This window comes from Carassius carassius, chromosome 45, assembly GCF_963082965.1.
Source record: "Carassius carassius chromosome 45, fCarCar2.1, whole genome shotgun sequence".
NCBI lineage: Eukaryota > Metazoa > Chordata > Actinopteri > Cypriniformes > Cyprinidae > Carassius > Carassius carassius.
In genome coordinates, this window is record NC_081799.1 from 12,318,246 (window position 1) to 12,330,905 (window position 12,660).

Here is a 12,660-nt window from a genome sequence, read left to right on the forward strand (position 1 = left end):
CGAAGCATCTTGACAGCCGGTAGTTAGACCCATTTTTTAATATAGAAGAATGTCTGACACTGTGTGCATTCAATATCTGTTTGATTTAAATGAACCAGTGAGCAATTGAATAAAAACGAAATTAAAAAAATGTGCTTTCCCAAAATTATAATTTGAGTTAATCTGTCTTCTGTGCTTGATTTTCTGACACTGGAATGAGAAGTTGTGAAGTTTTCAAAGTATTTATTTCTTGTTTTCCAGATACTAACAGATCCTGAGAGAGAGAGATAAAAAAGTGCAATCTCGCCTTATCTCTATATATTTCAGGATTCCTGTAGTTCTCATGAACCTGCTAACTTCCAAGTTTGATGCTAATGTAAAAATTTAAATTACATTTTTATAGAAAATACTTTTTTTAAATACAGAAAATAAGTCTCTCCTTTAAGTTCACCAAACCAATCACAGAAGATTGTGACATGTTGCGAGTTCCTTTTTGCATAAATACATGAACCATATCCACAAACACAGACACATCAGGAGTACAACGAAGTAGGAAGGATATTATTTAGCTAATTACGACTTAAAGCTTTGTTTAATCTTTCACATATACACTTCATAGTTAAAAGGTTGTAGACATCCAAACTGCACTGAAGATGTTTGGGCATGTGAATGATAGTATGGATAAAGGCTCGATAATGGACTTAGAAGACACAGTAGAGAAGGTAGCTGATATTTATGTGAGTGCCGGGGCTGTAAGAGATATGAAACATAAGAAAGACAAAGAGGACTTTGACACCCAAACACTGAAAACCCAAGCATCTCAAAACACAGGTAACTGAGATTAATTGTTAATACATTTACTTATAAAAGCTGATGTAAACTGGATGAAGAAGAAAATAGACTAATACTAATATGTCTGTTTTTTCAGGAAGTGATTCAGTGAAGAGCAGAAACTCCAGAGCAGCTGTAGTGTGTTTGGTTCTGCTGTGTGTTCTTCTGCTGGCTGCAGTCATAGTGCTGTGTGTCATCTTCACTCAAGAGAGACAACAGCTCTTATCCAAGAATGAAAACCTGACCAATGAGAGAGAGCAGCTGATACTCAAGAACACAAACCTGACCAATGAGAGAGAGCAGCTGAAGCTCAAGAACACAAACCTGACCAATGAGAGAGAGCAGCTAATCCTCAAGAACACAAACCTGACCAATGAGAGAGAGCAGCTGAAGCTCAAGAACACAAATCTGACCAATGAGAGAGAGCAGCTGATACTCATGAACAAAAATCTGACCAATGAGAGAGAGCTGCTAAGAAGTGAACTTCTGATTTGTGGTAAAGTTTCTTTCGTCTATGTAGTTATTTTCTATTCACCTTATTTTTGTATGTATCTGTAGGTTGAATGAGTTTCCCTTCTTGTGTTATCTGCTTCCACTTATTTTAGTTCAAATCAGATTGTTATAAAAGGGGAAGGTCTAAGGGGTAGAATTGGGATTGGGCCTTAGTAACTGGTGTATATAACATATGATTATAAATGAGAATAAAAAGCTATAGCTGAACTGATTGTGTTTACAGTTGGATGGATTTTCTATCAATCCAGTTTTTACTACATGTCCAATGAGAAGAAGAACTGGACTGAGAGCAGACGAGACTGCCAGAAGAGAGGAGCAGATCTGATCATCATAAACAACAAAGAGGAATATGTGAGTTAAATAATGCATCTTACAGTTTTTGGCAGCTTAATGTGATCCAGTCAGATGTAACGTGTCTATTTATGACAGAAATGTGCAACTGTGTTGTCTGCTCAGGATTTTATTCAGAACAAGTCTGGTGCTGCTGCAGTTTATATTGGTCTGACTGACATTGAAGTGGAGGGCAACTGGAAATGGGTTGATGGCAGCAATCTGACCTCTGGGTGAGAAATCACTGAATTGAACTCATTATTTTGTAATACATAATTCTCACAGTCAGTATCATATCACACAGAAAGCAGAACTGAACATCTAATGCTGATCTGTAGTTTCAGCTCCTGGGCACCTGAACAGCCAGATGGAGGCAAACAAGTAAACGAGGACTGTGTTATGACTGTAGCTGTGGCTCTGAAAGAGTTTTCTAATTTAGTAGGGTGGCATGATGTTGCATGTAATAAAACTTTTAAATGGATCTGTGAGAAGAGGACTTCACGCACCTTTTGACACAAGTTCAGCAATACAAAACTTTTGTAATTGATTCTCATCTAAAGCATTTTTTCTCAACTTTTTCCAGGAGGACGTAAACCACTGAACATTTTTAATGTCTTCTTTGTCAGACACACATTTCATGTGCTGGAGTTTCTTCTATTGAGCTGAGGAGTTGAGTCAGGTATGTTTAATTAGAAAGACATACAAAATGTGTGCAAAATTGGATTCCAGAAGTGTTTTATATGACCAGGAATGCCTTGTGAGTGTGAATCAAAGAACATTCTATCATATAATTTAGATTCCAGTCTTCAGTTATTTTTTGTACATTATTCAGTTATACATCACCAGTCATTTTTGAATCACTTCCGTATTTTTTCTTTTCTTTTTTTTAAAAATTATACATTATTATTTCATCCCAGGTTTGGTTTGTAAACCTTTTTTCAAAGGTATAAAGTATATGTGATGTAAAAGTTGCAATAAAACATCATAGTACCAGTAAAGTTAAGATGATCCAAAATCAATACAGTACTTTACAAACACACATGCTTTACCAGATAAACATTAAACGGCAAGTTAGCCTATCTTTAATTTATTATTATTATTATTATTTTTTTCTTTGAATTGAACGGTTTCAGTCATTTTAAACAAGCATGCAAACCTAGAAGAGAATAAGAGTGGAATATTGCTTAAAATCTTTTGTAGAGAAACTCTGTTTGTTGATGTTTTGACAGCTCTCTCTTGATTTAATGTAATTCTGTAAAACTTAATTAAACTAAATATGGTATAACATTTCTTTAACATCGCTCTAATTTCAATACACACATCTACTCATAAAAAAGTAACACACACACACACACACACACACACACACACACACACACACACACACACACACACTTGCATTTGTGGTTTACGGAGACTCTCCATAGGCATAATGGTATCTATACTGTACAAACTATATTTTCTCGCCCTACACCAAGCCTAAACCTAAACCTACTCCTCACAGAGTACAATTTTTAAATTACATAATACACTGTTTTGTATGTTTTTTTGTATGCTTTACTCATAAATCATGTTTACATTATAGTACCCATGTCATTATACACATTTGTGTCCTATCAATCATATATACCAGTACACACACACACACACACACACACACACACACACACACACACACACACACACACACACACACACTACTTACAGTGGTTCATCATTCAGTTCACGTTTTTCAAGAGTGCACAACTTCATTCATATCATATGTTATTTCCAGGAGTGTTATCACAAGTCTCTCTGTTGCTGATATACCAGATGATATTCGAGTTAATTACTTAAAATGTAACTTAGCATCATTAAAAAAAAAAAAAAAGAAAAAAAAAAACCTTTTGAAAAAAATCTTCTTTTTGTGTCAGTTTATATTTGAATGTAAAATTTTGTGTGGTTAAATTTACACAATGAAAATTAATGTAAATAGTAAGTAATGTTTACAGTTAGTGCACCTATTGTTTCTCTTAATAAAAGGCATAGCATGTTGGCATAGCATTAATAAAATAAGCAACCTTTTTAGATTGCTAAAAATAAAATTCAATCAGCACCAAAAAAGTGTTTTTATTTGATTTATAATTAAACTGCATCAAAGTCACTAAAATATGTTTCAGTATTGACAAAACACAACACTTAATGACAGTAGATCTGTTAAAAAGTTTCCCTCCAATAAAATCATCAAATAACTCATACATTTTGAAGAACGTAAATGCAGCCATAACTAAAACCATAAACTGATCACTGTTCTGGACTCTTGATGTAGCAGCAACAAAAAGTTTTCCAGCAGCATCCAATGTCAAAATGTAGAAGACCACCATGTCCTGCAGTGGGTTGCATTTCCTTTCTGCATAAACACTGGCCACACAAACACAGTGTGTCATCTTCACTCAAGAGAGACAACAGCTCTTGGTGAAGTATTTGCTATATAGCAGACATTGCTAGCATGGAGTTAAAGATGGCATTCACATTTTTACCTCTTGTCCACTAAGAGGAAGAACTGGGACGGCAGCAGACAAGACTGTCAGAAGAGAATCATCTTAAACAACAGAGGAAAATGTGAGTTTTGTGTACATGTGTGGTTTTTAGCTTCTAAATGAAAGATGCACATGGAATGTTGTCTGTTAATTATATAAAAGAATTTAATTGTTTCATCTGCTCAGGAGTTTGTTAAGAAAATTACTGATAAAAGATAATTCTGGATTGGTCTGACAAAGAAGTGGAGGGTAGCTGGAAACGGGTTAATGGCACCAACATGACCTCTGGGTGAGAAATCACCAATTATATTATGTAATAAATGATTCTAACAATCACAGAAAGCATCACTGAACATTTAATGATGATCTGTTTGTAATGATGAGCCAGAGACGTTCGGATCCAAATGCAGCGCTTTATTAAAGAATGGTCAAACAGGCAGAAATCAGGAATGGCGTCAGGTGTGTCAGGGATAACCAGAGTCGAAACCAGAAACAAGCAGAGATCGGGGCAGGCAGCAGAGAATCAGAGTCGGAGTAATCAGTCCGAAGATCAAACACGGGAATGACAAAACACAGGGAGAAACGCTCGGAAATGTTAGACAGGCTAGACAAGACTTCGCAGTGAGTGAGAGTGAATGTGCTGCTTTTATGTGTGTGTGTAAATGAGGTGCAGGTGTGGCAAGGAAATTGGCTGATGAATGAGGTGCAGGTGTGGCAGGGTGATTGTGATGCAGTGACTCATGGGTAATGTAGTTCGGGTGTGGTGCAACAGTATGAGAGGTGCTAGTGTCCAAGTGACATCTGGTGGTTGATGGGTGGAATGGTCCTGAGTGGAGTGCCCTCTAATGAAGTTCATGGGCACTCCATCTAATAATCGTGACATAGCCCACCCCCAAAGGAGCGGCTTCCAGACGCTCAAAACAATCTAGGAGGGCGGTGGAGCGGAGGCGGAACAGGGGGAGGGATGGAGGGCCAGGTCCATGAGGAAGTGCAGTGGACTGGGGCAGAGCAGGTGGAACTGGAGCCCTTCCTGGGCCTAACTCAGGAAAACAGGAGCCCCTCCTGGGCCTGGCATAGGAAACAGGGGCCCGCCATGGGCTTAACTCGGGAACGGGAGCCCGCCTTGGGCCTAAATCTGGAACAAGGGCCCACCAAGGCAGAGCAGGTGGCGTGGCAGCCCACCAGAGTGGAGCAGGTGGAGCTGGAGCCCACCAGGGAGGAGTAGAGGACAACCAGAGCTGAGAAGACGGGACAGAAGCCCACCAGGGCGGTGCAGAGGACCACCACAGCAGAGCAGACGGGACAGAAGCCCACCAGGGCGGTGCAGAGGACCACCACAGCCGAGCAGACGGGACAGAAGCCCACCAGGGCGGAGCAGAGGACCACCACAGCCGAGCAGACAGGACAGAAGCCCACCAGGGCGGAGCAGAGGACCACCACAGCCGAGCAGACGGGACAGAAGCCCACCAGGGCGAAGCAGAGGACCACCACAGCCGAGCAGACGGGACAGAAGCCCACCAGGGCGAAGCAAAGGACCACCACAGTGGAGTCGATGGCACCGGACCGCAAGTCTGCTCAGGTGGGACTGAAACAGAGAACATTGACAGGTTAATAGCGGCCTCCGTGGCCGTGATGAGATGGTAGCTGGCCTCCTTGGCCATTACAGGGCAGGCGGTTAGTTCATGGAGGACCTCCGTGGCCATGACAGGACAGACAGAGAGTTGGTGGATGGTCTCCGTAGCCCAGACCGGAATGAATGAGAGCTCATTGACGGCCTCCCTGGCCGTGACAGGATAGGATGAGAGCTCTGAGATGTGACGAGGCTCTGGGAGTTCGGCTGAGATGTGACGAGGCTCTGGTAGATCTTTGTTGATTTGATTGGGTTCATGAAGATCATGAACCCAACTTTGCTCATGAAGATCATTAATGACTTGACTTTGCTCATGAAGATCGTTGGTGACTTGACTTTGCTCATGAAGATCGTTGGTGACTTGACTTTGCTCATGAAGATCGTTGGTGACTTGACTTTGCTCATGAAGATCGTTGGTGACTTGACTTTGCTCATGAAGATCGTTGGTGACTTGACTTTGCTCATGAAGATCGTTGGTGACTTGACTTTGCTCATGAAGATCGTTGGTGACTTGACTTTGCTCATGAAGATCGTTGATGACTTGACTTTGCTCATGAAGATCGTTGATGACTTGACTTTGCTCATGAAGATCATTGATGACTTGACTTTGCTCATGAAGATCATTGATGACTTGACTTTGCTCATGAAGATCATTGATGACTTGACTTTGCTCATGAAGATCACTGATGACTTGACTTAGTTCACGGAGGTTAATGGTGACTTGACTTTGCTCATGAAGATCATTGATGACTTGACTTTGCTCATGAAGATCATTGATGACTTGACTTTGCTCATGAAGATCACTGATGACTTGACTTAGTTCACGGAGGTTAATGGTGACTTGACTTTGCTCATGAAGATCGTTGATGACTTGACTTTGCTCATGAAGATGATTGATGACTTGACTTTGCTCATGAAGATCGTTGGTGACTTGACTTAGTACACGGAGGTTAATGGTGACTTGACTTTGCTCATGAAGGTTAATGGTGACTTGACTTTGCTCATGAAGATCATTGATGACTTGACTTAGTTCACGGAGGTTAATGGTGACTTGACTTTGCTCATGAAGATCGTTGATGACTTGACTTGGTTCCTGAGGATCAACTGTGACTTGACTTGGTTCCTGAGGATCAACTGTGACTTGACTTTGCTCATGAAGATCGTTGGTGACTTGACTTTGCTCATGAAGATCGTTGGTGACTTGACTTTGCTCATGAAGATCGTTGGTGATTTGACTTGGTTCCTGAGGATCAACTGTGACTTGACTTTGCTCATGAAGATCGTTGATGACTTGACTTGGCTCTGGAAAGTCCACGGTGACTAGCCCTGGCTCTGGAAAGTCCACGGTGACTAGCCCTGATTCCGGAAGGTCAACGGTGACTAGCCCTGGCTCTGGAGAGTTCACTGGAACCTGACTCGACTCTGGAGAGTTCACTGGAACCTGACTCGACTCTGGAGAGTTCACTGGAACCTGACTCGACTCTGGAGAGTTCACTGGAACCTGACTCGACTCTGGAGAGTTCACTGGAACCTGACTCGACTCTGGAGAGTTCACTGGAACCTGACTCGACTCTGGAGAGTTCACTGGAACCTGACTCGACTCTGGAGAGTTCACTGTTGTTTTACTTGACTTTTGGGTGTTAGTAGTGACTTGACCTGACTCTGGAGAGTCGACGGGGACCTGACCTGACTCTGGAAAGTCGACGGGGCTGGCAGCCATCTTGTGCAGTGTCGCTGGGCTGGTGGCCATCTTGTGCAGTGTCGCTGGTTTGGCGGCCATCTTGGGCAGTGTCGCTGGTTTGGCGGCCATGACGTGAGTGAGTCCAGGGTCGTGTGCCTCTGCGACACCCACAGAGAATGTTGAGCCAACAATCAGCAGTGCATAGTCCAGAAACTGACTAAGAGATGAGCGGGGACCCTCACTGATCACTCGTGACCTTAGTGGTTCATTTAGCCCATCACAAAAAAAGTCAATCAGCACAAAATCCGGCAGATCAGAGAAAAAGGTGAGGCCTAAGTACTCTTGTACATAGTCCTCGAGTGATCCAGTGCCCTGCTTGAGGGCTAATAGGCTTGCCATCTCCATACCTGACCAGTGTCCACACAAAAAGCTGCTGGATCCTGAGTGGCGAAGTCTTCTGTAATGATGAGCCAGAGACGTTCGGATCCAAATGCAGCGCTTTATTAAAGAATGGTCAAACAGGCAGAAATCAGGAATGGCGTCAGGTGTGTCAGGGATAACCAGAGTCGAAACCAGAAACAAGCAGAGATCGGGGCAGGCAGCAGAGAATCAGAGTCGGAGTAATCAGTCCGAAGATCAAACACGGGAATGACAAAACACAGGGAGAAACGCTCGGAAATGTTAGACAGGCTAGACAAGACTTCGCAGTGAGTGAGAGTGAATGTGCTGCTTTTATGTGTGTGTGTAAATGAGGTGCAGGTGTGGCAAGGAAATTGGCTGATGAATGAGGTGCAGGTGTGGCAGGGTGATTGTGATGCAGTGACTCATGGGTAATGTAGTTCGGGTGTGGTGCAACAGTATGAGAGGTGCTAGTGTCCAAGTGACATCTGGTGGTTGATGGGTGGAATGGTCCTGAGTGGAGTGCCCTCTAATGAAGTTCATGGGCACTCCATCTAATAATCGTGACACTGTTGTTGCAGGTTTTGGGCTTTTGGAGAGCCCTTTGGACTAATAATAGAGAATTTTGTTGTGACGTATTTGACAAACTGGCTTTTTTAGGGTGGCTTGATGTTAGATGTGATAATACTTATAAATGGATCTGTGAGAAGAGAATTGACCCTCTCATATGGCCCTAGGAACATCATACAACTTTTACAAAGCTTTTATAATTAATGATTATCGTGAAAAGCAGGGGTGTCCAATCCTACTCCTGCAAAGAAATCTTTGCAGCTGATTTTAGTTTCCATCCCAACTGAACACACCTGAAACTCTCAAGGTTTTCAGGATTGCAAAAAAATTGTCAGGAAAGCGTGTTGAAATGAAACTGCAGGATGGTGGTCCTCCATGGGTAGAAATGGACACCACTGATCTAAAATACTTATTAAAGCCTTTTATCTGGAGAAATAAAATGTTAAAATGAAAATTATCACTTACTCTTTTTCAAGTACTTTATTTTTTTGCAATATAAATTATATATGCAATATAAATATTTCTGTTGATGTTATGATAGATATTGGTTGTATTGTTATTTTTTAATAAACTAACTTTAATATAATACTATGAGCTGATGTTATTTTTGACAATTCTCTCATTATGTTTAGCACAAGTGGTAAGCTTTTGCCCAAATGTTACTGACAAATGTACCTTTAAAAAGTCAACCTCCTTAAAAACCACTAAATAATTCACACTAATGGAAGGGCATGCAAATGCATCTGATGCTTAAACTGTTAATTATACACAATTCTATCTATCAATTCTCTGGACTTTGATGTACCAGCAACAACCTAAAAGCTATAAAAATTTTGAAAACATTACCCATTATTAAAAATATTATATGCATTTGAACCTCATTTAAATAAACACAATCCACATTTTTGAAAAACATTAAAACAAATAATGTCCTTCTGCGGTAAGTTAAGTTCCTATATGCATAAATATTTAAAATAGTTTCACAAAAACAGTTCCTACTGTATTTGCATAGTAAATACTGGCTCCATAAACAAAGATGAGGAACAAAATACAGTCCACTCCAGGAGAATTTAGTGAAAACCTTTCACAAGACAGGTAATAATCACTGAGACTGAAATATACTTTAAACAATCTTAAAACATTATGTGTATAAAGTTCACTAATTAAACAACCTCTTTCAAAAGAAAAAATAAATCAGCTGTCTTAACTCCTGATGTACTAGCAACAACCTTAACATTTCAAAAGCTGTAAATGTAACACCAGCTAGCATCAAAATTATTAAGCCTGTGAAGACGTTATACAGATGGTAAGTGAATATATGATAAGAAATGTATATAAGTCTCATTTAAATAAACGCAATCAAGATTTCTGTAATAATGAAATATTTCAAGCGTCCTTCTGCAGTGAGATGAAGTCCATTACCTTATAAATACTTAAAGCATTTCCACACAAAAAATTCCTTTAAATACATGGCTACACAAACACAGATTAGGAGTGCAACACAGTTCACTAGTATGTTGGCATTTAATGATGGCAAAACTGTCAAAAAAAGTGACTGAAACAAAATACAAGAGATAAACTTGAAAAAGCGATTAAAGATCATAAAGAAATTATAATGTAAAGCCACCCAATGGCCATACAACGGAATCCAACAGCGAGGATAAAGCTATAATGTGTATAGGTCAAGTACTTCTGCAAAGTTCACTTAATTTATTAGGATTTTGATTCAGTTTGATTTTAGCTCTGTGTTCAATCTGATTTGACAAGACAGAGCAAGTTACTTCTGATAAGTCTCAGCTTTCAAATGTTGTCATAAAACAAAGATGTAAACAAATACCATTTTGTGGCTCTTTAATATGTCGCCAAGGCTGCATGCAAGGCTGATATAACGACGGATATAGTTCTTCTGCTTGGCTGATGTGTTAGAGGGGAGACTTTTATTTTGATAAAAAGGCAGCGCCTGAGTGTACAGTGCTCACATTTTCCTACTTGTTCGGTGTCATCGTTAACAGCTCTGTCTAATAATCAGATAGAACGGTTAAACTAAGGAATTAATGTATAATGTATAATGTATTATAACAATTGCTTTTATATTATTAGTAATAATAGGCACAAACCTTCAAAGAGAGAGATCAAGTTTTTGCCTGGGTTGTATTGTTGATATTTATCATGATGTCTGTGTTTTTCAGGGAGTGATTCTGTGAATATCAGAAGCTCCAGAGCAGCTGTAGTGTGTTTGGTTCTGCTGTGTGTTCTCTTACGAGAGCTCTCTCGTACTGCATCTTAGCTAAGACGCTACGGGAAAAGTCTCTTTTCACGAAATACTGAAGCAAAAAATTATCCTTAATTTTGTATTTTTGTAAAGCGCATTTGCAGCAGTACACAGCCATAGGCGAGACGGCTCGCTCGCTCATTGGCTTGTTCTGCGGCAACTGCACAGCCTATCGAGCGCAGGCTGATGCAACATCAGACCAATAAGGCCGCTTCGCGCCCTTCTTGCCACTTCCCGCCGAAACGGGTGTGGCCCAACCTATAAAAGGAGCTCGAAAAGGCTGTCTCACCTGATTTTTCATCTCTTCAGCGAAGCTCACGCATCGCTGGATCACGAGGAAGCAAGCGCCGTCTGGAAGAGCATATCAGCAGGACGAGCCATCATGAAGCCGCTGGCACCGCCGCCTTCCACTGCCGTTCCTGCTGCGCTATCCGGCGTCCATATCCTTTATAATCCTTGTTCTGTGATATTCTGTGTGTGTGTTCGCCCTGCGACGCACATTCACAAAAGAGCTGCGTCTTTTTAAAGATGCCTTCATGCGGCTCGTGCAGAACCCCGCTCAGCGAAGGAGATCGTCATGTCATCTGCGTCTCCTGTCTGGGTGAAGACCATGCAGCGCTCGCGCTCGCTGATGGCGGATGTCCTCATTGCGAGTTGATGCCTATGGTGACTCTGAGGACTCGCCTGGCATCCTTCTCGAAGCCTGCATCATCCGCTGCGCCGCAGCGCCGTAAGAAGCGCCGCTCGCAGCGCCTACCAGAACCGCCTCCAGCTCGGCCGAGCTCGCCGGTTCCCTCCGCTTCGCCGGTCTCCCCTGCATCGCTTCCCGATGCTCAGCGTCCGCTGCTTGCCGACGCGTCATCGGAGGAAGTGGATCTCAGGCCCGCGTCGGAGGAAGAAGACACGTGCTCTCTGCTTGCTTCGGGCAGTGAGGGTTGGGCGAGCTCCGTGGATCTCGCGCCCGCTGCTCAGAGGCCCAGCAGACGGGGGGATATCGATAAGGAGCTGATGCGTGTACTCTCGTTGGCCGCGGCGAGCCTCGGCCTCGAGTGGTCTGCACCAGCGCCCCCTTCACGTTCCCGGCTGGATGGTAGCTATCTTCCGGATGAGCGCTCTTCCTCAAGCTCAAAACACGCCCCTTTTCTTCCTGAGCTTCACGAAGAAGTGGCGAAGGCTTGGGACGCTCCATTCTCGGCGAGAATCCGCTCATCTGTTTCGTCAGCATTCTCCACACTGGACGGTGCTAAGAACAGAGGCTACCTGTCACTTCCGCCGGTGGAACAGGCTATAGCAGCGCACCTTTGCCCGCCCTCTGCTGGACGGCGGACTAAGGCGGCGTTGCCATCCAAAGCCTGCCGCATGACGTCATCGCTGCTCGCACAGATATTCTCTGCTGCTGGGCAGGCTGCGTCTGCGTTACACACCATGGCGACGCTACAGATTTTCCAGGGCGATCTTCTCCGCAAGCTGGATGAGATGGGACCTGAAGTGATCTGTCTCGCGGATCTGAGGAGTGCTTCGGATCTCTCCCTCCGCGCTACTAAGTCCGCTGCACAGGCCATGGGACGGGTTATGGCTTCCGCTACGGTGGCTGAGAGGCATTTGTGGCTGACGCTTTCTGACATCAAGGAGTCTGAGCGCGCTGCGTTTCTTGACGCTCCGCTAACTCCTGCTGGCCTCTTTGGATCTTCCGTCAACGAGTTTGTGGAGAGATTCGCCGAGGACCAGAAAGCTTGATTGAGGGTTGATAACAGCACACTGACCTCTGGGTAAGAAATCACTGAACTGAACTGATTATTATGTAATAAATGTTTCTCACAGAAAGCATCACTGAACATCTACTGTAATGCTTATCTTTTGATGCAGGTTCTGGTGGTTTTGGTATCCTAGATACTCTGGCAGTCCAAACTGCGCTCTAAGTTATAGCTCGGGGTGG

At 42.6% G+C, this 12,660-nt stretch overlaps 1 protein-coding gene across 1 annotated transcript; it reads left to right on the top strand.

Annotated features, from left to right (window-relative positions):
- The first annotated feature begins 524 nt into the window (after window positions 1-524).
- On the top strand, window positions 525-2,166 carry LOC132126985 (asialoglycoprotein receptor 1-like). Its single transcript, XM_059538605.1, has 5 exons — window positions 525-810; window positions 908-1,306; window positions 1,547-1,674; window positions 1,780-1,886; window positions 1,992-2,166. The coding sequence occupies exons 1-5, from the start codon at window positions 633-635 to the stop codon at window positions 2,164-2,166; spliced, it is 987 nt and encodes a 328-aa protein (XP_059394588.1). The 5' UTR covers window positions 525-632.
- Window positions 2,167-12,660: the final 10,494 nt, after the last annotated feature.